At 42.5% G+C, this 23,056-nt stretch overlaps 2 protein-coding genes and 1 long non-coding RNA gene across 4 annotated transcripts in view; 2 read left to right on the top strand and 1 right to left on the bottom strand.

Annotated features, from left to right (window-relative positions):
* Nucleotides 1-566: 566 nt before the first annotated feature.
* Nucleotides 567-9,022, top strand: LOC128770943 (peroxisomal succinyl-coenzyme A thioesterase-like). 2 transcript variants are annotated; one of them, XM_053885960.1, is made up of 11 exons: nucleotides 567-670; nucleotides 2,064-2,287; nucleotides 2,358-2,457; nucleotides 2,521-2,711; nucleotides 5,828-5,997; nucleotides 6,235-6,354; nucleotides 6,454-6,536; nucleotides 6,963-7,056; nucleotides 7,173-7,253; nucleotides 7,883-8,018; nucleotides 8,085-9,022. In XM_053885960.1, exons 2-11 carry the CDS (start codon nucleotides 2,095-2,097, stop codon nucleotides 8,216-8,218), a joined length of 1,302 nt encoding a protein of 433 aa, XP_053741935.1. In that variant the 5' UTR covers nucleotides 567-670; nucleotides 2,064-2,094; the 3' UTR covers nucleotides 8,219-9,022. The 2 variants fall into 2 exon arrangements, with proteins under 2 accessions (XP_053741935.1, XP_053741937.1); XM_053885962.1 differs by lacking the exon at nucleotides 567-670 and adding an exon at nucleotides 1,014-1,140.
* A 6,422-nt stretch (nucleotides 9,023-15,444) lies between these two features.
* On the bottom strand, nucleotides 15,445-22,647 carry LOC128770396 (uncharacterized). Its single transcript, XR_008416503.1, has 3 exons — nucleotides 22,467-22,647; nucleotides 17,041-17,293; nucleotides 15,445-16,168 (listed from the first exon to the last, which is right to left on the bottom strand). It is a non-coding gene; the product is annotated as an uncharacterized LOC128770396 (long non-coding RNA).
* The window catches only part of grm8b (glutamate receptor, metabotropic 8b), a 172,361-nt gene continuing 166,360 nt past the window's right edge, over nucleotides 17,056-23,056 (top strand). Inside the window, exons 1-2 of the mRNA XM_053884803.1 lie at nucleotides 17,056-17,614; nucleotides 19,857-20,581. Coding sequence (XP_053740778.1) covers nucleotides 20,042-20,581 — 540 coding nt within the window. The 5' untranslated portion in view covers nucleotides 17,056-17,614; nucleotides 19,857-20,041. The remainder of the gene's footprint in view (nucleotides 17,615-19,856; nucleotides 20,582-23,056) is intronic.

The following is a 23,056-nucleotide window of genomic DNA, read 5'->3' as shown; positions in this document are numbered from 1 at the left end:
AGGGAAGAAATACTGTAAAATGTTACTTAAGTGAACGTGACAAAGACACTCAGAGAAACCTACTGATCCAGAAGCAAAAGTGGCCCCTGACCCTGAGGTAAAGTTGAAAAGCACAACTCTGTATTTATGAACTTCCTTATTGACTCACTCATCTATAGCCGTGTGTGCGTAAGGACACACATCAAGAGTGCATTGTGTTCACTTTCAGATGAAGACTACCACTGCTTTACTGTTTTACCTTGGAAAGTTGATTTGTGTTTAATGCTTGACTAGTACAAGGAAAATTATTATTATTTTCCGTGTATCTCGACTTATAAAAATAGAAAAATCCGAGATTTCACTTTAACCAGAAAAGGAAAAAAAAGGGAATTACAGCTGTCAGATTCCTTTCTTTGTTACCCCAGACAGCATAGACACGGAATTAAACACAGAATACTTGCTGTTTTTGTTTTAGTAGCGCCCCTTACTCTGTTGAAGGAAGTGCGTACTAGAGAAGAATGTTTTTTCAAAATAAAAGCAGATACTCAATGGAGCGGTGTCAAATACTTCGCTTAGATACACATAATGTGAAATTCTCCTCTGACAGATGACGTCCTCGTCGGCTCTTCACCGTGCGCTGTCGCTGCTGCCTCTACATGCCGTTTCTTCTCAATGATCGAGGATCTATTAAGTAAGTACGCGCAACTGCATCAGCCGCATGGAAGACAAATTGAAGCTAGATTTGCTCAAAAGTATATGATTATACTAGTATAAGTGAATATAGAATATGCCGAGGACTCTGTTAAAGACTTATGGACTCACTTGTACGTTCCAACTTCTTGTTTATTTATTTATTTTATTTTTTAACGTGTACACTAACAGTTAATGGCTCTAAAACGTATTAATGGAATTACATGCTAGAGTTTAAATTGTAGAATGAAACGTACTCACCTCCCTTGGGATAGTCATGAGAAATGCCATGAAAAATCACTCGCATCTTTGAAACGTAGAGAGGCGGTGTCCAGCGGTGCAGGGTTGATATGAACCTGATGTGAAACTCCTCCTACGTTTATGGCCATCCGTTTTAAAATCTGCTGCGCAAGAAAGACTTTTGGGTTCTGGTTTGAAGTCAGACTTTCAGCGCTTCGAACATTTTGCGCAGTGAGTATATGCAACTGAGTTTTATTGAGCTAGTTTGAAGAGGGTGACCGCTGACCTGCAGACAGTAGTTGAGTTGAGCAGCTGAGCCGTCACCATAACTTCCCTGTGATCGTGCAGGCATAGCGTTACTCTACAATTACAACTGATGTTCATTGAATTCCTGCAAACATCAGGCTTGTTCTGTTGTCAACAAGTAGTTTGGCTATGAACAGCGGCTCAAAAGTGATTGTCGTTAACTAGTTATAAAAACAAATAGGTCGTGTGATTTGGTTGATAACTAAATAACTTTATTATTCATAGAATGTCTGAATTATCAAACTCAATTGTCTCATGTCTGTCTGCTCGATTAGTCATCACATAAAAGAAGATTAAGGTTAATGATTACTCCTGTTTTATCAGTGGTGCAGTCTCGCTGTTCACTAATTTAAGCAGAGACGGAAACAAACTATCCTGAACTTTTCGCGGCAAACAAGCGTTAGCAAAGCATTTATGGAGTTGTGTGTTGTACCGTGTGGTGGTTGGTTTCCTCTAAGCACATTGGTTTCCTCCAACAGTCTGAAACCCTCTCTGTTGTTTGCTTGACCTGGATGACCCTCACATTGCTCTCCACATAGCTAGGGCAGATTCCATTCCCCAGTCACCTGTGAGGATCCTGATAATAATTGGAATTTTTACCTAGAAGTTAAAAAAAGTCATTTCATGACAGTAGTCATTTGCTCTCTGTGAAGGGAATCTGTGAAAACTCCACCAAAATGTTAAACCACAAAATCTATAATTCTTGCAAATTGTATTGATCTATTTATTTTCCTTCTTCTTGTCTGCATTTCCTCAAGAAATTGTGAAACTCTGATCTCAAGGTCGAGAAAGGTGTGAGTTTGCTGGGATCATCACAGCACTTTTAGTACATCAGTTTGTCTCGGCAGGGTGGTTGGACACTAACAGTAGAGCTCCAGGATGGACAGAAGACAGCGTGTGAATCTCTCAGTCCATCCATCTAGAGGACTCATAGATGAGAAATTTGTGGTTCTGGTCCAGAGCTGCCTCCCTGGCTGTCAGCTCACCCTCCACGCTCTTCACCACTGTGAGGATGGGAACAGCTGGGAAGCTTTTGGACACTACACGTCTGATGCCTCTGGAGCTGTCAATGGTGAGTCAAGAAAGGTCAAAGTCCCAGCCTGTCTTCCGGGAATATGAAGTGGTTCACTGACGTCTCATAGCATCAATGGACCCCTCACTGGGTGGGACGTATTCTGGAGTCGAACCGATGGCTTTGATGTGGAGCATGAGGACAGTTCCAGGGAGCAAACCTGGACTCAGGTATGCAGAGTAAGGCACCAGATGCGTGTAAAAAACATGACCCGTGACTGTTTTGTTTGCCAGATTGAGAATGAAGAACGTCCAGAAACCAATGGAGGTTGCCATCTCAGTGTATCTGGGTCATCAAACTGAAGGTTTTGAGGAGAAGGTGAAGCTTGCCAATGTGTTGGTGGAGCGATGGTACATGGCACCTGGAGTCCGCAGGATCCCTATCACAGAGTCAGACCTCACGGCGACGCTTTTCCTGCCTCCAGGTAGGACCTGAAATTTATACAGCTCTTCTGCAGGAGCTCCATGACTTGTTTACACGGCACGGTGTAAATGCCGGCTCTTGCATGAGCGGGGCACCGTGCAGTCTGTCGAATGATAAAACCAAATGGTCTGTGTCAGTTTGATTCCACACAAACCAAACTCAGCTTTGGTCTGTAGAACGCAGCAGTTTGGAACAACAGTCCCTTCACAGAGAGTAATGAGGAATGGGAGAGGGGATCTGAAGGGGAGTCAAGCACACTGTGTATTCTGCTTCTGAGAGACCCTCCTGAATATACACGGCCGCCTGCTGACCGTCATAGGTGCTGTATCACCAATATCGTCAAGTACTGCTTGAGGCATCCATCCAGTTGTTTTTCATTGACGTCAGCGCAGTGAAAAAATGGCTTAAGTCCACTGTTCTGAAGTTGCAAGACACACATCCCCAACCCCATTGGCTGACTGATAGAATTTGTTTTTGCTTGAGGGAGAAAAAACGAGCATGAATTTGTGTGTTTGTGCGGACGTTTGGTACACCACAAACACCTTTTTTTGTTTGTTTACAGCCTAAAGTCGGCCGTACTGTTCCTCTTTGAGTAAAGACAGGGAGCCATCTGCTTGGTTCTTTGACACGTTTCCTTGTGACCAAAAGCACATTGTTGGGTTCCACACCAGTTCCTTAATGCCACACTACCGTGGTCTGTAAGCTCAGAATTTCTTCTTTGGGATCGGGGGAACACATGACTGGGATCCAGGAACTAGACTTTAGTTGTTTATTGCGTCTTCAGAACACGGGGAGTAAACATACAAACACACAGAGTGACTGTTTGAGCCCAGAACGACAGCCATGCAGATTGTGTATCCTCTTCTAGGCTAAAGAATTAGACGCCATTTAGCTGATGGTAGCAAGGTGTATCACATCAGTGGGGTGACCATGGCATGGAGCGAAGCGTTATAAAAATCTATAAATCTATAAAAGCCTTGGATCTGGCTGGTAGTTTTCCACTGAAGTCTGCAGTACTAAGGTCAGTGTTGCCACAGTTACACCTACTGATTATAGATCTCACCCTCCCTTTCAAAGAAGCGTAGTGACTTTCCTTGTCCGCTTTCTTTTAAAAGAATGTTGATTACTAGAGGTTACTTTGGTACATTCAGCAGTTACTGACTACACCCTACACATGAACAAAAAATTATCCCAACCAGTGCTGTTACTATACACTAGATAGGAAGTGTATTTTTTTACAGGACCATCAACAATGTATATCCTGAGGTTATGTTTTTGAGGATCAGTAACAATGTAGCCAGGCAGCACACAATACACCTGAACCTTCTGGGGTCTGGTGTGTAGCTGTCCACAACATTTGACTTCAGCGGTGTCCAATTGCTAAACACGGTGACGGCCCCCTGGAAAATGACCAAAATATTGAGGCACTGTGACTTGTACTTGTGTGGCAAGTAATTTAAGTCTCATTACTGGTTTGGAAATAGTAACACTTTAGATCATGTGGGCAGAAGATGGTGGCCTGGTTAGAAAGTAGTCTCAGAAGTGGAGTAGTTTAAGCTGTGTCTTGTTCACAAGTGACGTGAAAGGGAGCAGATCGGGGCAGCGTCTGCGGTGAAGTGGACGCTTCCTGACCGATTGTGGTGAAGAGAGAGCTGAGCCATGAGTCAAGGCTGTTGATATATTGGTCAGCCTACTTTCCGAACCCAGACCTAAGGTCACAAGCTTTGGGTAGTGACCGAAAGAACAAGACCGCAGATGCAAGCAGCCAAAATAAACATTCTCCTCAGGGTGTCTGGGTGCAACCTGAAGGATCCTAGGGAAGCTCGAAGTAGAACTGCTGCTCCTCAGCTTTGAAAGAACCAGATGTGGTGGTTAGGGCATCTGGTGAGGATGTCTCTCGGACGTCTCTGTGGAGAGGTGTTTGACGCCACAGTCCGTCACAGGGGCGTCCCTGTCTCCAAGCTGGCCTGGGAACACCTTGGAATCCTACCTGTGACGCCGCGTGACCCAGACCACTGTAACTGACAATAAAGAAACAGCCGTTTTAATCGCTGTTCCTTGTTAAACATTACCTGTGACATTACATTCAAAGAGTGTCTGTTTGCTCTGTAAGTAGATAGTGGTTCAATCTTTAACACCTTGTTCGATTGAAGACAAATGTGGTTTATAGCATCAATTCGCTGATCATTGCTCATTCATGTGAGGTCACTGTGACCGCTATCAGGTTGGACTGACCTACGCTTGAGTTCAAGTGTGAGTTTTCAAGTGGCCTTCACATAAATTTTTGCGCTGAAGCACAATATTATAGCGGGGCAAGGGCAGTAGTGGAAACATGCTGAATATGTATCTGTTTTTTTTTTTTACTTAGCATGTGCTCTTTATTACATTATAAACAAACAAACAAAAAAAGAATGAATAAATCACGTTACCATTAATGTTTTATAGAATAATAATTAGTCAGGTTTGACATTTCCTGTCCAACTTTGATGTTCCTTGTTTTGTTTGTTCTGCTTGGAAGAGAGGTCTCTGGGGACAGTGGTGGGTTCTGCTCAGCTGCGCGGATTCTTCTGCAGGCAAAGGGGTGTCAGGCACCCAGTGTCCCTGGAGACCATGCTCAGCCTTTGTAGTGCAGGAAAAACAAAGCAGGAAACACGCTGACAACTATAAAGTCACATGTAACCCCCCACCAATTCTTAGTATACAGGAGGTTATGTTTCCAATGGCGGTTTGGTTTGTCTGTCTGTGTTCAAAATAACCAGAAAAGTTGTGGGCAGATTTGAATGGAATTTTCAGGAAATATGTGATATGGGACAAGACACAAATGATTCAGTTTTGGGATTGATCCGGCTCACTGTTCGAATCCAGGAAATTGTTTAAGGGCTTCTTTAACATTTGGGGATTGTGTACTGAAGCTGCTTGGCAGAGGGTTGCACTCGCCATGCCTTTCCTCGTGAGTTAGTTAATGGTTGCTTCTTTAAATATTGTATCATGACAAGTAGCACATGTCTTCTCAATGTTGATTTGATATTATCTAATATACAGCAATATTCTTTCTGTTTTTTCCTCTGTGAAGCAGCTTGTTGCTCGTGATGTTAAATGTGATTGTTCTTTTTGAAGGGCCTGGACCCTTTCCTGGAGTCATCGACATGTGGGGGGGCACCGGTCAGTTGGTGGAGTACCGATCAGCGCTGCTGGCCTCTCATGGTTTCGCCTCTCTCGCCCTTGACTACTTGACTCCCAAAATCACCTTGGAAACTGGCAAGATGGTTGGCAATGACTACTTTGAGGTAAATAACACACATTTTCAGTTGTTTAAAAGTGATGTAGACAGGTGGGTGACCTGTGAAGACCTTTTAAAAAGTATTGTGTGCCTCACAACTGCTCATTCAGGAGTGAGACCTGTCATGATGTATGTCTTGAAATTCAGATTGTGCTTCAGAAAATGCTTAGCTTTTGTTATGCTTTTTGTGACACTTATACTTTACCCTGAAGTAAATCTAATTTTTTTTTTTTTTTTTTTTCAGACCGCCTTCCAATTATTGCAGAAGCATCCTCAGGTGCTCGGTAGCAAGATCGGCATGGTGGGAATTTCTTTTGGCTCCAGTATGGCACTTAAAATGGCGGCTTACTCCCAAATCGTAAAGGTCAGACAATGGGATTCCTCTGTTCCTCGTGTACAGGATGCGTTAGTTACGACCTCAGTAAGTCGCTCACTGGTCTGTGTGTGATCTTTGTTCTTCCAGCCTGCTTGCATCATGTGCGTGAGTGCAAGTCACGTTCAACAGGTCGAGGGATCAGTCGCAGAAACATTTAAATACTTCGAGGAGTAAGTTGCTCCATCATGCACCAACAATTTTTTGTCACTGTGAAGCAAAAATAAGAGTGTGTTTTTAAATTCTTTCCTCTGACATGTAATGAATGACATGTTTGACATGTGGCATTTGGAAATTTTGTGCTCATGACATTATTTATAATTTGCACCATTTTTAAATTGGCTCCGTCATCACAATGAGCAGGCAATCGTGGGTCTGTTTGGAGGTTGTTCTTACGTCTGAAACCAGTTCTCTAAAGGTGTTTTCCTCTGGCTAACTGATGCAGCACAAGTTGCCTTACAGCCTGTGAAGAACTAATTTGTAGGAATATATGTAGAACAGGTAAAAGCAGCTTGTGGTAACAGATTCTTAGTGTAATATAAATCAGTTATGATGATGCTCAAGTTGAAACACGAGTCTTTATTTTGTACGTCCAACAGAAACAGAGGGAAAACCCGATATAATGAGTTGAATGAGGTGATCTGGAGGGACCTTCTGCTGCCAATTCCTACTGACCCAGCGTTAAAAGTGGATGTGAGTTTGAAGCTGCGTCATATTTCTGGAGACTGGATTTTGCGTCTTCTGGTCATTTTCAATCAAACTAGTCTCTCTGGTCGACTTGATACCTGATGGTGTTGATGTGTGCTCAGATGGGAAGAATCCAGTGTCCCTTGATGTTGGTGGTTGGAGAGGACGATCAGAACTGGCCTGCAGCTGAGTCGGCACAAGATGTGAGTTTTTTTATTCATGTTGTTCTCGTCAGTGCAGAGGATTTATGGGATTGCATAACTCTGTTGAAACAATTAGCAATTACAGTGTCTTGCTCAAGCCTGATTCGTCGAAGCGCACTTTTATACTGACAAACACAGGTCATGCAGTAAAAGTGAACCACACCACCTCACTGCCAAGCTCTTGAATGAAGGCTTATGTATTTCAATTTTAAACTGGCTCATATAGTAACAGCACACAGTAAAACAGTTTTAGATGCAAACTTTAAACACTGCTTTTTGGTCTTATCCAACCTATACACTTCACTTACTTGTTTATTTAGCCAGTTATTTATTCGAATTGCGATTTATTTTCATGATTTTTTTTATATTCACCGTTGCCTTCTCTGCTATATATTCCTGCTGGTTGAATTGGTGTGAGATTTCTTAACGCCTACCAGTAGACTGGTGTATTTCTGGTGACATATCTTAAGTCCCATTGTTAAAATGAAAGGATCACGATTTAATGTGGACATTTGAAGACTGGTGATATAAAGGTTACTTGCGCAAAAACATCATGCAGCATTGAATCTAAAAACATTTGAAATGCATGAAATCTTTGTTGCCAAAAGTAATTTTTGGAGGATGTTCAGATGAAGGACATGATGGAGCGAGCCGGGAACAGCCACTTGCTGAGCATTCACTCCTATCCGAACACGGGTCACCTGATTGAACCGCCGTACTCTCCTCACACCAGAGTCAGCATCTTTAAACAACAGTCAACAAAGGGCAAGTTCAAAATGTTGACCTCACATTCTGAGAGAGGCTCCATATTGATGTGCTCTGTCCTTGCAGTGATGGCTCTGTGGGGTGGAGAAACTGCTGCTCATTCCCAAGCCATGGAAGACGCCTGGAAGAAGATGCTGACATTCCTGAAAGCGCATCTCTATGGCAACAACTCATCACCGTCTCTGTTGGGACACCACTAAATCTGAGTTTCAATCTCTAGGAATCTGGGACTTTTCCCTTCTCATAATACACTGAAATTACAGTTCAAGGTTAAATCTATGTTGAACTGCTGCTCTGGTTCAATGCTTTAAATACAGGGATGTTATATCCATCATATAAGGGCTCATAACAGACGTCTCATTTCCTCTTCCACTTTGTGTTCCCTTCAGAACACACTGCTACACGCTCTATTCTGCTCCTAATGAGCTATCAGTACACAACCGCCACAGCATTCTTCACAAGCTTATGCAGCGTCAATGAAAACCAGTGAAATTCTCACCTTGCAAATCTGCGTCTACACAGCGACTGTGCAGTCATGTCCTTCTCCGAAGAGTGCCGGCTCATTAAGTGGCAGATATAGGGAGGTCACTAAAGAAGTGCAACGCAGTCATTGTACATGCTGAATGTGCCGTCGCTTCATTGCATGATCACCAATTCATTTTTTGTGTGGGTGAGAACCATTAGACAGTGAAGAATGAGGTGCTTCTGTACCGTTGCGAGGTCCACAATTGATGTTGTAACGAATACTACACACTTCGAGTCGACTATATTGCTGAAAGTTCGAACACCAGACCCCGTATTCAAAGGTAGTCGGATTCATGTGGCGATGTTGGCGTCATCTTGTAAACCACCACTGCGTTCTATATTGTGGCAGCTGCCATTGTTTTTGTACATCTGTATCGGCCTTTGCACACCTCTTCCTACTCCCTTCTATTCTCAGGAAATGTTAATAATGGAGCAAGAACAGACAATTAAATGTTGGTTGTGTTCTGATTTATACGGGATCCACAAAGCTATGAAAGTTTTTGTGTATTTCTTTGTCCAACTGTGTGTGTAAAACTGATTTCAGTAGTGACTACTACTGCCGCCTGCAAGTCCAACTGTGCCCACTGCTATCCATGCATGACATGTCAGATGCTAAAAAGGTTTGGATCAATGTAGGTAAAATCAACTTAGGTGGAAATTTAATCACAATATGGATGGAAATGGGCAGCTTGGTGGAAGTCTGCGCTCTTGGAGTGCTTTTCAAATTCACCCACAGAATCTGTCAACCAGAGGTTCTGCTCCCCTTTATTGATCCCGCCTGAAATGGATGAAACAAATATAACTGACTGAGTGACAGTATCAACATATAAGGACATCTGAAGTGAACATTTTTGGACACGCAGGATCTAGCACACATTGATGGTAGATGGTGCTGGTGTAAAATGTGATCCAGGACCTTTTCTTGGGACCATAACCCTCCCAGCGTGGACAGCCTTCAGATCTGGCTGGTACTCTGGGGCCTCATGAATAAAAGGTGCGTACACACTAATCCACAGCAAAGTCCTTGTGTACAAAGGTCGAAAAGTGCGTAGAAAGTATGCTGTAGAAACTTCACGCACTTTTCTACAGTTCTCTGCAGGTGTTGATCCGACACTTTGAGGTGATCCAGGATGTGCACATCACATCATTTCCAGAGTCATGTGTTTGTTCTCCATGTGGAAATGGTTTTACCTTTGTATTATATGACAATGAAGCAACGCATGCTGCGTATCCAGAACAACATTCTCTCTTTCAGGAGGTAAATGAAGGAGATCAATCACCCTAGGTTATTAGCTGTGGGTCCTGATTAACATGCTCAGTCCACCTCTTGGATGACAGCTGACAGACGGAGAGAGGCTGGCTCCACAGCCTCCAACATCCCTAGAAGCAGCCCTAATAAAACATGACTCAGATAGAATAGTGTCAGAGTAGAAAACTCCTTGAGTGTGGAAATGGTGGAATGTTGATAGAGAAATTGTGAGAAACTGAGCGTGTTTCTTTCTAAACAGTTGGACAATGCAGCAGTCATTGTGGTTGTGTTCCTACTTTCAACGGGGCATCAATTTTTTGAGACTTAATGTCAGAAATGGGAGAAGGATTTCATACCTAAGGCATAGCAATGGGTCAGTTTGATTTTCATTCCAAAGGAGAACTCTTCAACCATCCACCAATTCTGACAGATCAACTTACTGATTGCTGAAGGCAAGATTTTATTCAACATTGGGGCCCAAAGACTCTTGCCTCACTACTGAAGAATAACCACATTTATCCCCAGTGCAGATAAGGGGCTACTGAACAATGGGCCCGGAAAGTGTTTTCTTCATTGAGTTGAGATGGGCTGCAGAAGCTTTGTACATCATTGTGCTATAAGATTACTGAAGGAAGGTTAAATCGGAGGAAGGGTGCAGTGCACGATGGTCAAGGAAAGTGAAGATCCTTCAATAAGAAGCTGTCACTGGCTGTTGTTGAAGGAGGACTCCACATGGGCTGCTCAAGTAGACACCAGTGCGACATGCACCAAGGTTGTTTCAGCCGTTGGTGCGCAGCCTCAGGTGATGGTGTATTGTGATGAATGGCCAATGCAACCTGTGACCCTGGAGTGCACGACTATGTTTACTGCAGACAAAGCACCATGAGACTAAGTCCCATGAAGCTTTCCACTCACAGAATTACAAAGCACCATAGTTGTGACAAGTGTTGAGGAATATTTAACACATGGAAACAAACAACAAAACGAGAGTCAGAGGGACTATATAGTTGTACAACTCTGTTTGAAAAATGTGCATTTTCTTTTCAAAGGTGATTTGTCATTTTTCTCATCACTTAGAAAAGATGTGGAAAAAACATTCCCAGGACAGCAAGAAATACAACAAGCAGGAGTCCCTGAATGTGCTTGAAAGGGGTTGTATGCCAACCTTGTGTTGAACTGATATTAAGTCTTTATTTATGGGCACATTTTTCGCCTCATGGGACACTAACACACTTAAATTGTGAAACTCCTGCAATATTGCTACTGCAATAACCTATTTGCTCTGCATTAGTGGAGCATCATCTACATCATAACTATATTGAAGATGAGTGATGAGCATTCCGTGATACTGTAAATGAAACTAAACAAAAGGAAAAACAAAGTGTGAACTGGCACATTCCCATTTCCTGCTCAGCCTTATTCTCCTCTGCTCTTTCTGTGGTGGCCTGGGAGTCTGAACAAACTATTTTCTTTTCTTTTTTTTTATTTTGCTATGCCGCCATATCGAAGGTATGGTGTTAAAATATTCATATTCATGTTTTATTCTTTTTAAAAAGGCGGATTATAACACTAAATTCATACGTTTCCGTTTTGTCGTCTTGGCTGGCATTATCAAGGTGCATTGAAGTGTAGGCACGACCGGTGTCTGAGTACTTGTGGTTGAACATGAGTGTTCCAGCTTGTCCAACTCGATTATGAAAAGAACAAATCCTGGACTCTTTCTAGGGGGCAACATTTCTTCACCCATTACAGATGCGCCGGGGCAAAGAGGATTACCTGAATACCGTGTCATTGGTGTCTGCCAGTGGGTTTTCAATAGGCAATATGGTGACTTAGACAAACTTAGCTACAACACACATATCTCTGGCCAACATCAAAAAGTATGTAGTAGATTTGGTTAAATATTTGTCCATTTCTTTTTGAGAGACTGACAAGTCTGTTTTGTGTGTGTTGGCTGAACTCAAACATTGAGGATAAACATTTATTCCCGCCCTCCTTATATATATATATATATATATATATATATATATATAATTTTTTTTTCTTTTTTTCGGGAGATACTGAGAGTGAGCAAAGTAGTAATCAAAGCACAGCGTGGATGTTTTTGAAGAATATAAAATACAAAACATGTTTTGACTAACACACGTCTTTGTTCACTACATAATTCTATATGTGCTGATTCATAGTTTTGATGCCTTCAGTGAGAATCTACAATGTAAATAGTTGTGGAAGTGAAGAAAACGCATTGAATCCAAACTTTTGGCCTGTACTGTGTAGGATAGGGGACAGCTAATGTAGGACACTTGGTATTCACTTGGTATTTCTTGCTTTCTCAGTACCCACAACCCAATAATTGCAGACCCTGTAACTTTGAGGTCACAATTGTCCTTTTTGTGATCCATGGAGAACCACAGCCTCAGACTTGAATAGCTCTATCCCTGCACTGCTGCACTTGTTGCAAAAAGTCTTTTATCCTTAAGGTTTCCTGAATGAGATCATTCTGTTGCTAAAAAAATGTATCTGAAAATGAATGTACAGGACAGAACTGTGCCTCGGAACAAACTCCAACTGCATGTGTGAAGGTAACATTCGGAGTGAAACTATTCGACTGGATTGAGAAGTGGAATAGCTGGAGAGAAATCAGGTTTTGTGTCTTGGCCAAGGTCATCTTAAACTGAATCAACCTCACGCATCTGAAGAGTGACATTTAGTCGTGTCCTTCACTAGATTACCTTGGAATTGACTGAAAGTGTCGCGCCGCCACCGTGATTGCACACTTGTTTTCCTCTTCTGGTTCAATGAATGTTGGTTCCTTGCTTCCATCTCAAAAAGTGTCAGATAATTCCCTAGGGAAAAAAATGGTCACTATTACCTCTCTTTTGCTTCTTCAACCCACTCCAATACACACTTGACTGTCTCTGCAACAACGGAGTTGCAGTCATTTACACCAATTGATACAGTACCTGGCAAAGGTCTCACTACCTGTAGTGTTAATTTCACATGCTGAAGCACTAGCCCTGAAATGTCTGGACAAGCAGCAGAATGCCTCGCCAGTTTTTGCTCAGAGACGCCTTGAATCGTAGAAAACACAGCTAATATCCTTACCTGATGTTCCATATTTTTTTTTTTAAATGTGAAAGTGATACTCTTCATTAAATAATGTAACAATTTTCAGAACTCAGTAGGTGGAACTCCTATTTAAAAATAGTATGACATCTGGACTGTTTGGACAGCCATTGGCGCCTTTTTGCAAGGTACCGCTAATAGGTTGTAGTTGGCTGAGCTCCTATTCTTAACCAATGTCTGGAGGCCTTCATCAGTTATGTTCTGTGAAGCCCATGGTTTTCAACTTTTTATTCTCCCATGTGAATAGACTGAATTGTGAGAAAAAACATCCCTTTGCTTCTCAGTTTTAAGAAAGTTGCTGCCTCTGGAAACCAAGCATGAATAAGTGAAAATATATCTGAATGCCCACTTGGATTTCATGAAGGCCTTTCTGTCAATGGATTTTGATCGCGTATATTTCCAGTCACGACTCGCGGAACTGGAGTGCAGCACCAAGTGAGAAGTTTATAAAAGACCAGCTACAGTTTGACCAGCCAAAACTGCTTCCGCAAATGGTTGATAGAGTTCTTGATGTACTATTAAGTTCAGTTTCCAGATGAAATTTCCATTGAATGGCAGATGAAAGAAGGCGGCGTTCTTTGGCAGGACATTATCATGACCACTAATACAAATGGGGAGACCCTGCCTGTGTGTGAGTGAGTGTGTGTGTGTGTGTGTGTGTGTGTGTGTGTGTGTGTGTGTGTGTGTGTGTGTGTGTGTGTGATTATGAGCCTGTGAATGAAGGAACATTCCATGGTTCCTCTGCAGGCTGATGGGGGGCTGCAATTGGAAATGTTGATGCTCCGTTGCCTGGAGCTTGAGGTGAACACTGTTTCTGTCTGTCTTGATCCCAGAATTGACAAGGATATATTTTATGTATGTAGCATTCAGGTATTAATGCTTGTATTCCCTTGTACAAGTATGTCTTCTTCAAGGTCAGTGAAGTTTTCACCTCTCTGAAGGGTCAGGAGCATTTCCTGATATAAATGACCCATGGGGAGCTGCCATTTACTTGTTGTAGAAAATGAAAATAATCAAGGAAACTCATTCTCTTGCTTTTATATCAGTTGTGAAATGAATGTCATGCCTCATTTATTATTCTGTTGAAGCCAGAATTTTTTTGTTAGTACACAAACAGGATGTCTGGGCAGAAGGTTTCACGCTGGATGAAGACAGACTCAAGTATTTACTGGTGACAATTATCAAGGGCTATTATCTGTTCCAACAATAAAGTCTCCCACACTCTGACTCTCTCATCTGAGTCACATGTATTAGAAGTGCAAAAGTTCTATACTTGCAAACCTAAACTTGTCTGGTGTTTCAGACCTCATTTTCATTGCTGCAGAGGCTTTGCTTAGGTCCTTGATAAACACATCGGAATTGTTAGATTCTCTTGTGGTGCACATAACATTCAAACTGACGGCTTACTCTGAAGTTTTGAAGGCAATGGAATAAATTATTGATCCACTGAGTTCCTTAAAACTTAACTGCACAATGAAAACAGCCTCTCTCATCACGCATGTAACGTCACCTTTTAAAGCAGAGGCTCATATTTGTGCTTCATATTGTGCATCTCTGGGTGGCAACATTTGTCAATTTGCTGTTGTGTTGTGATTCAGCGAGAGTCTCACCAGGCAATTGAAGGATCATTGACAGAGATTTTAGCAGACATTGAAATGTAAGGTGCCCAGTTAATGAGCACATGCAGTGGGCACTGTGCTGCTTTACCTAACTGAGGTTAAGAATGTATTTTTTTTTATTTTTTTTATCATAGTTGAAGAAGTGAAAATTCTGACTTTAAAGTGAGAATTCTGAGATTAAAGTCAGAATTCTGCCCATTATCTTTTTCCATCACTGATCCTAATCCTCTTCTGCACTTATAGGCTAGACATTGATGCACATTTGTTATTTTGCAAGAAGTCACTACAAATGCGAAGTAAATATGTTTTAATGATGGGTTTCACCTTGGGTTTTGTCTGGAAATGGCCATGAAAAAAACAAATCAAAATAAAAGATACAAACAGAATAAATAAAACAAGTGGAGTCACTTGTACAGGTCCCTTTTATCGACCAATATTATTCTGTGTTTCTTTGAGTGAACATAGACTTTGGCAGTACATTTTTCATTCAATATGGGATCTTATTAAATTGCCATGCTGGCTGGTAAAACAAACAAACAAACAAAAAGGCAGCTGTCAGTCGCAGTTGTTGAATTTTGCCTCTCCTAAGCCTACGGTCAACAATTTTACAACGGTAGTCTCTCAAAACAAACAATTAGACAAACAAAAATACAAACATAAAGGACCACTGAAGGTGTTTATTCTAGTTGAAAAGTGTCTTTGCCTTGCAGCAGAATTCCTAATAGTTGGACCTAGCATAGTAGCATAGTAGTCATGTTGTCTGAAAGAAAATGTGAGTTTCTTTCGATTGAATAGACTTCTAAAAAGGTGTAATATATATATATATATATATATATATATATATATATATATATATATATATATATATATATATATATATATATATATATATATATATACCCTGAAATCTAGTTCACACCACCACATACTTTATAAGTACACGCCAATCATCTCTCCATGGAGATGGGAAAGAGCCAGAGTGCTCTGATGATGGTGGTGGATGAAGGAGATCACAGCTACTGTGAAATCTGCGCTGGATGTGAGTGCTAACATTGCTTTGCTTTTATTGTGCATTAATGAAAATTCTGTCATGAGTAATTGTTTTTCATTATTGACCTTGTTGTAAACTGATCATTTGAATATTTGGACTTGGCCTAAACAAACCTCTTTGTATGTCTGTGCAGATATTACCTTGAGTTTGTATCCAAACTTCATGAATGTGATTTGCACATCGCCATTGTCCTTTACCAGCGGTCACACCCGAGTGGCGCCACAAATCTTTGATCATAACTATCCTCTCAAGTGCCTCAGGCCTTGGCAACTCATGTCACAGCAGTAAATTGAGGCACAGAGGGGAGCACTACATGACAATCCAAATTCAATTTCTGTTTACTAGATACAGCAGATGATGGAGTCAGCCAGGAACAGCCAACTATACTGAGTGTTGTATCATATCCGAACACTAACACCTGACTGAACCTCCTTGCTGCAGAGCTCACCAGTTAATGCAGGAAAAAAGCAAGTTCAAACAGCAAACTGTCAAAGAAAAACCTGTCTGATTTGTTGCATCATTGCAGCGACGTCTCTTTGGGGTGGAGGAAAGCATCACTTGGCCTCGCTCAGGAACACTCCTGGAGGAAGATAAAAAAGTTATCATCAAAAGAAATGTCCTTATCCACGTGATTTAGCCATCTGTAACACAACTTTTTGTGACTTGTGTTATATGAGACATATAGTCACCGCTTAAGTTTTGCACAACATAAAAAAAAGACTGCTCTCTCATCCTTTAATTTACCATTAACCGATGTGAGGTCATGGGGGCAGCAGTCTGAACAAAAAGGTGCACTTCATTCAGGTTAAAAAAGTCAAAAAATGGGTTAAAGTTTCACTTTATAGGTTTGATATGGCTTTAATATAATCATGTTCTTCATTTCATGTAGCCACCATTTAGCATCATCTCAGATCATGCATAGCTGAAGCAAGAGGTCAATGCATTTGCTTATTTTGCGACTCAAATGTGTGTGCTCATCTTTATCTGGGCATATATCCAGTTAATAGCAGGTGTGTGATTGTCACATTTTTCAGTGCCTGCGGTCTCATTTTCCACTTGATAAAAGTATTGACTAATTTGACTAGTTTTATAACTGACAAGTTTAACCCTGAGCAATCTGTGCCTGTCCCTCCACTATAACGCCCTCTCTCGGAATATTAAACCCCAGGATTTACATTTTTATGCTGCATGAATAATTAAAACAAATTATTAATGGGTGGTCTCTGACTGACAAATAAATCAATTGCTGACATTGACGATTGCTATATATATATATATATATATATATATATATATATATATATATATATATATATATATATATATATATATATATATATATATATATATATATATTCATTGTTTCAGGTCACAATGACTAAACTCCTCCAGCAGGTGTCGTCCAATCTCCATCACAGTCTTTCAGCGGCTCTGGAAAATCCACAACTTCACCTGTGAACGCGCGAATCACGCACGTCTTGACTCTCAGCATCACTTTGCGTCCTTCACAGCGAACGGGCTGGACTTCATCACGCGCTGCCTCGTTCCTGGATCAGACTTTGAAGACTTTCATGAAGTGGACTTTTGCGATGAGATCTTGAGCCTCCGGTTTCCACTGTGACGCAGGAGACCCTCACCCTCTCGACGCACCGCTGCGCGCACTCCGCCAAGCAGCAAGAAGCGAAGAAGGTGCCGTGGAATCGACCTGCGCGGACGCGAGAATGACTTTTGATCAGACCTGCTCACTCTTCTGAGAGCTGCCACAGAGAAAAGAGCAATTTGGCGTCGGTTCACCAGCCAAAACAAAAAGACCACCCGGGGCATCCAGAGGAATTCCGTCCATCCCCTGCTCCGTTTCTGCCGGAACCCAAGTGGATACATATATATATTATATACAATTGTTTGGTGGATTATTGTTCAGACTACATAGCGGGAGTTTAAGGAAATGCCAAACAGCTGGAGACTGAAAACATCTGTCTGACCTGTGACTCCGAGAAAACACCTCCACCTGCTGCGGAGAGTGAAGGTACGTGAACGCACCACAACAGCGGCGTTAAGTCTAACACATCTCTCATCTTGTATCTGAAAAACTAAACATCGCATTCCTATAGCGACGCGCATCCAGCTGACCATACGTGCTGTCGCCATGATTTCCCATCTTATTCTAGCACGTCCCAATCCATTCATCGTTAAGTCCGTCAATAAAGGGATCAATGAGACGGCAGGCTGTTTGTTTCGGTCGGTTTCAAGTCAGATTCATGTCTGTCTGTAACTTGAGCTTCTGCTCATTCAACGTGCAGTCTTGGATACGTGGGTGCGCTTTTCATTCAAACGCAATTTCCCTTGAATTTCCTGCGATCTACAATAGAGTTTACATCTACTAAATTCCCGACGACAGTGTTGTGGGACCAGTTCAAGAGTCGTAGTTTGTGAGTGCTCTTAAAGGGACCACACACTGTCACGGCACGTAGGAAAACGCTGCTTGTGCAGTTTCTGCTCTCCCTCATGCCTCAACATGGAGCAGATCGTTATCAGCGAGCGTGCAAAATCACATCGAGAGTTTAATAGTGCGTGAGAAAACAACGTCGCTGGCAACCAGGAGACGCCTGAGTTTTGGGGCTTGGTTTGGTGCTGCAGCATGGGAGTGAGAGAACTGGTTCAGATCTCCACTTGTGCCTGGGATCGTATCATCACAGCCCTTTTTTTGTTTGGACAGTAGACACAAATCAGCGGTTCTGACTCAGTGTTTCAGATCCGCAGCCACGAAGACACTTCCAGACACATGAATAGTTGAACACTTCAGCATACATGGGCCACAACCACACCCAAGACCGAGGAGACCACCCGAGCCCCTGTGGCAGAGGGAAAAGTCCAAACACTAGAGGGATGCTGCTGGACTCCTCCAGTCCAACCTGCTGCTGGCAATGAGCTGACCAACATGGTTAAGAATGAATGGCGAATCCTGCAGCGCCCCCCGGCTTTTGAAGTGGAATACATCTTTAAATTTGGACTGGCATTCATGTTGAATGAACGAACATGTGTGCTCTTCTATAGCCACCACGCAGCGCTCGTGAAAGTCCCCGCAAGGTTTTATTGACATGTGTGTTGGAGTGAATTATATTGCCCTTGCCCTCAGATTTGTTCTGCCGCTCTTCATGCTGTCAAAATATTTAAAAGCTGCTTGTTAACGGCGGTCAGGCCTGTACATCGGAGGGAGCGTGACCTCACATCTCCTTCTATCAGCTCATTTCTAGAGGCTCCTCCATTGACTGCGTATCGATCCGAGGCCTTTGTGTATTGAAAGTGTATTGTTTCAAGACGAGCAGCACACGCAGCAACATTTTTTTTAATTACTTCTCGAAGGCTTCGGTGTTGCTAGGCTACACATTCTCTTCATCACGCTTTCAAACCCATTTAGATTCTTCGTCCTTGTGGCAGCATCCAGCCTCACTATTAATAAATGCCAGCATGATTAGCAGTAAAAAATGTAAGCAAAGACACGTCTGAATTCTGAGCCTTTAAAAGGTCATTTAAAGGTAATGGCGCTGTTAAATGAGCGAGAACTGCGGACACTCTTGGGCACAGTGGTCCGCGCTGATTATCGAGATCTGAGTTTTAGCAGCGCATATTCAGACCCGACAGTGGGATCTGCAGCCTGTGCTGCGTCGGAGAAAGTGATATTTGGAAAACATCACTCAGAGTAACGGGGACTCCAGACACGATACGCCGCTAACATGACATCTGAAAGGGATGTGGATTTAACCTCAGGAAATTATCTGGGTCATTCTTGGACACAAGCAGGCTTTTAGCTAGGAGTCTTGGCGTCTGCAGAACAAGAAAAAATGGACGACCGATTCTCGACCGTAGCATGTAGATTACGCTGGTATATGGCGCCATCTAGCAGCCAAGCTACGGTTGAGAATCGGGCAGCCATTTTTTCATGTTTTGCGGATGTCCAGCACCCTCCTAGCTAAATGCCTGGATGCAAGGATTTAAAAAATGAAAAACATAAATCAAAAAGAGGACGAGTTGAATTTCAGATGTGTGACCTCTGGATTTCATTGAAGTGTTCATCACGGATGCAGCCCCGGCTGGCCGAGAAAGACGAGATGAGAATTGACCGAGTTGTAATTGAACACGGTGCGTTTGTAAGACTGCCGTCAGATGCGCTACGTGTCATGTCCTACTCACGCGCTTCCTCAATTAAAGTGCTCTTGAAATTCTGTTTCATTGATGAAGAGCCTGATCTCTGACTCTATTTTTCGCAGGCTTCAGAGAGAATGTGAACTGCTGAGATCCTCCCACGGTGATACAGACAAGCATGCCCAACTCGTGATCCTCCACAACAGCAAAACCTCAGGGTCGGCGTTTTGAAGGTGGTCAGGACCTCCATGCTCTTTACCATCAGTGGTCCTTTAGAATCACACCCTCCGATCTTATTACAGTCACAGAAATGGCAAGAGGAAGCGACTTCACCGTCTCCAGTCAACACTTCCTGTCTCTGCTGGTGTTGAAGAGCTGCTGGCTGCTGGGCACTGCGTCCCAGAAGCCCACTGTGGTCACAGACTCCCAGCTGCCTCTGCAAGAGTATGCCCACTCAATCAGGCTGGATGGCGATATTATCCTGGGGGGTCTTTTCCCAGTGCATGCCCGTGGGGAGAGGGGGGTGCCCTGTGGTGAGCTGAAGAAGGAGAAAGGCATTCACAGGCTGGAGGCCATGCTCTTCGCTATCGACCTCATCAACAAGGACCCGGAGCTGCTGCCCAATGTGACTCTAGGGGCACGCATTCTGGACACATGTTCGCGAGACACCTACGCTCTGGAGCAGTCGCTCACCTTTGTCCAGGCTCTAATCGAGCGGGATGGATCAGATGTGCGCTGTGCCAACGGGGACCCGCCCATTTTCGCCAAACCTGATAAGGTGGTCGGTGTCATCGGGGCGTCTGCAAGCTCTGTCTCGATCATGGTGGCCAACATCCTGCGGCTGTTCAAGGTATGATTTTTTTTTTCATTTAAAAAAGACACCCCTTTTTTATATTAAGGACTGCACTAGTTCATGTTATGATTATCGTAGTGAGTTCTTATCTAGTCTATACCTCATCCAGGTGTGTCTAAAGTCAGGACTGGGGGCCATTTGCAGGCCTTGACTGAACCAAAATTACAACAAAACAAAGATGGACCATCAAAATTGGATTGAATTAAAGAGACATTTTTCATACAGAACATCTGTGATTTCTACACAAGATACCCATGCTGTTTAAGATGTATAACTATTGGAACAAGAGTTTTTCTCAGTGCTTTCGTAGCTGCTGGTATTTTGACTCCCTACACTGAGCTTTTCCCAGCGTTGGGGATGTTTTCTCTTGTTTTCTGTTGATGTGTAATGGAGTATCATTGGTATGACAACCCAAAATCCAAAATCATCAGTCAATTCTGGCCGACCTTGAAAGTCGTCGTCGAGCAACAGAGGAGGTTGATCAGTTACATATGAAGAGGCCTGTTACCATAAGGTAAGAGCTGGCCAGACACAAGGGTAGGAAAGCAGATTCAAAGCAGACAGAAACCCTGGAGGGGAGTCATAAAGATTGCATCTTGGAATGGATTATGGATTAAGAGGGATAGTGTCTGACACCTCAGTGAGTAAAAACTGCACGAATGGGTTGTGGAGAGAAATCCTGGCTAAAATACCAGACAGGTCTGCAACTCATGAATATCTTCGTCTTTGAGTTAAGCTATTATGTTGTGCACGTAATGTTAATGTACACTAAAATGGTGGGTTAGAATTCATTCATTCTAAATTTCCCTGCCTCATGTGCCTCAAGTGTTGGGCTGGCGCTCCTTAAGGTTCCACTCTTGGAGACATGTCACTTGGTATATATGACCTTATGATCATGTGTTCATTGGCTAGTAAGCTCAAGGGCACATAAGACAATGTCTAAACCAAGTAACAATGGAAGTGTCGTGACAATGAGAGCTTATGATTGTCACCCCTCACATCCTAACAGGGTAAAACAGAGGTAGACTCCTGGTGGTGCTTGAACGGCAGCCCTGCATGAGAAAAGTGTGGATCTGCAGATACATACGGATTTTGACGGAGCCCCCTGTCTGTGCTCTGCGCTCATTTCGTCTGTATTTCTGCACATTTCCACAAAGCTTACGGACCAAATGGAGCGGTACCACCGGAAACCATAGGGACAGTGTTGCTGTTAGTAACCGATATGTAGACCGGGGCCGCTCACCCTGGTGGATATATTCGTGAACAGCAATACCAACGCACAGAACACATAGAAGGATGTGATCAGTTTTTGGAAACGGACGGATACAATTTCATATATAAAGCAGGCATAAATGTTCCATTTTTTCCTCTCTGTCTTATGTTCTTGAGGTAAGAAAAGTTGCTCTCTCATCAAATGTATTTAGATATCTGAAGGAGCATGTATTTGAGTATATATGAGAGTTGTTCCCCTACTTGAAGTATGGAGCACTCAAGCCTGTGGCCTCTCGCTCTCATACTCATGTTGCGCAGAGCTGCTGTCAAAGGGCTCCTCCAACCTGCCACATTATATTTGATATTTCAAATGAACTCACTGTAAAGTGCCTTTAGTTTAGTACCGAAGACCACAAAACCACTGTACTAATACACAAATACAGCTCTAAAGTTTTCATAATCTTATGTTGACTTGATATGGGCAATGTATTTTTTTGACATTAGACATGCTAAATTACATGTTGTGTTTTATAAAGTGAGATTTTCCAGCTACTCTGTGTGATAATAATTTGCAGTATTTTTTACTTAATATTTATTTTACTCAGCCGCTAGGGAAAATCCCAAAATTTTGTCACAACAAATGAGTGGAAAATAAGAATTGTCTTCTTACCTTTCAGTTGATTCTGTTGGCAGTGTTGTTACCTTGTCAACCAGTCGGAACGTTTCAGTCATTCATTCCAAATATTACTAACAAAGCCCCCAATTAAAATGCCTTGTTTTCAGTGCTTGTGATGTCACTCAGTTTGTTGGAGTCATGTTGTTGTGGTTTGTAGTGTTATTCTCCTGCTTGGGAAAAGGAAAGTAACAAGAAGATTGTGCATGTGGTGGTTAAATTAAGATTATTTAAGAAGGATATGGTAAGTGTAACTAAGCAGAATGTTGACACAATAAAACAAAGCAAATATAGTACTTAACAGTGAATAAAGGTTGAAGTAACAAACAGAACAAACAGTGACCAACACAAACAACAGGACCAAAAGTTTAAAGGATGCTTCGTGGTAGAGGTCAAGACGTGGCTTTAAGGGCTCTCAAAACTGGTGGCTGCACCGGATTGGTGGGCGAGGTTGTTGGGAGGACCACCGTGGATCACAGTGAAAAAACACAACAGAAATGGTCCTGCTGGTTGTCGAGATAGTGTGAGAATTGCACAAAACCCGGGAGTCTCTGCCACCTATTTGCTTCAGGATTCTCTGTGAAATC

Source organism: Synchiropus splendidus, chromosome 14 (assembly GCF_027744825.2).
Source record: "Synchiropus splendidus isolate RoL2022-P1 chromosome 14, RoL_Sspl_1.0, whole genome shotgun sequence".
In the NCBI taxonomy this organism is placed as follows: domain Eukaryota; kingdom Metazoa; phylum Chordata; class Actinopteri; order Syngnathiformes; family Callionymidae; genus Synchiropus; species Synchiropus splendidus.
This window is presented reverse-complemented; position numbering and strand designations above follow the sequence as displayed.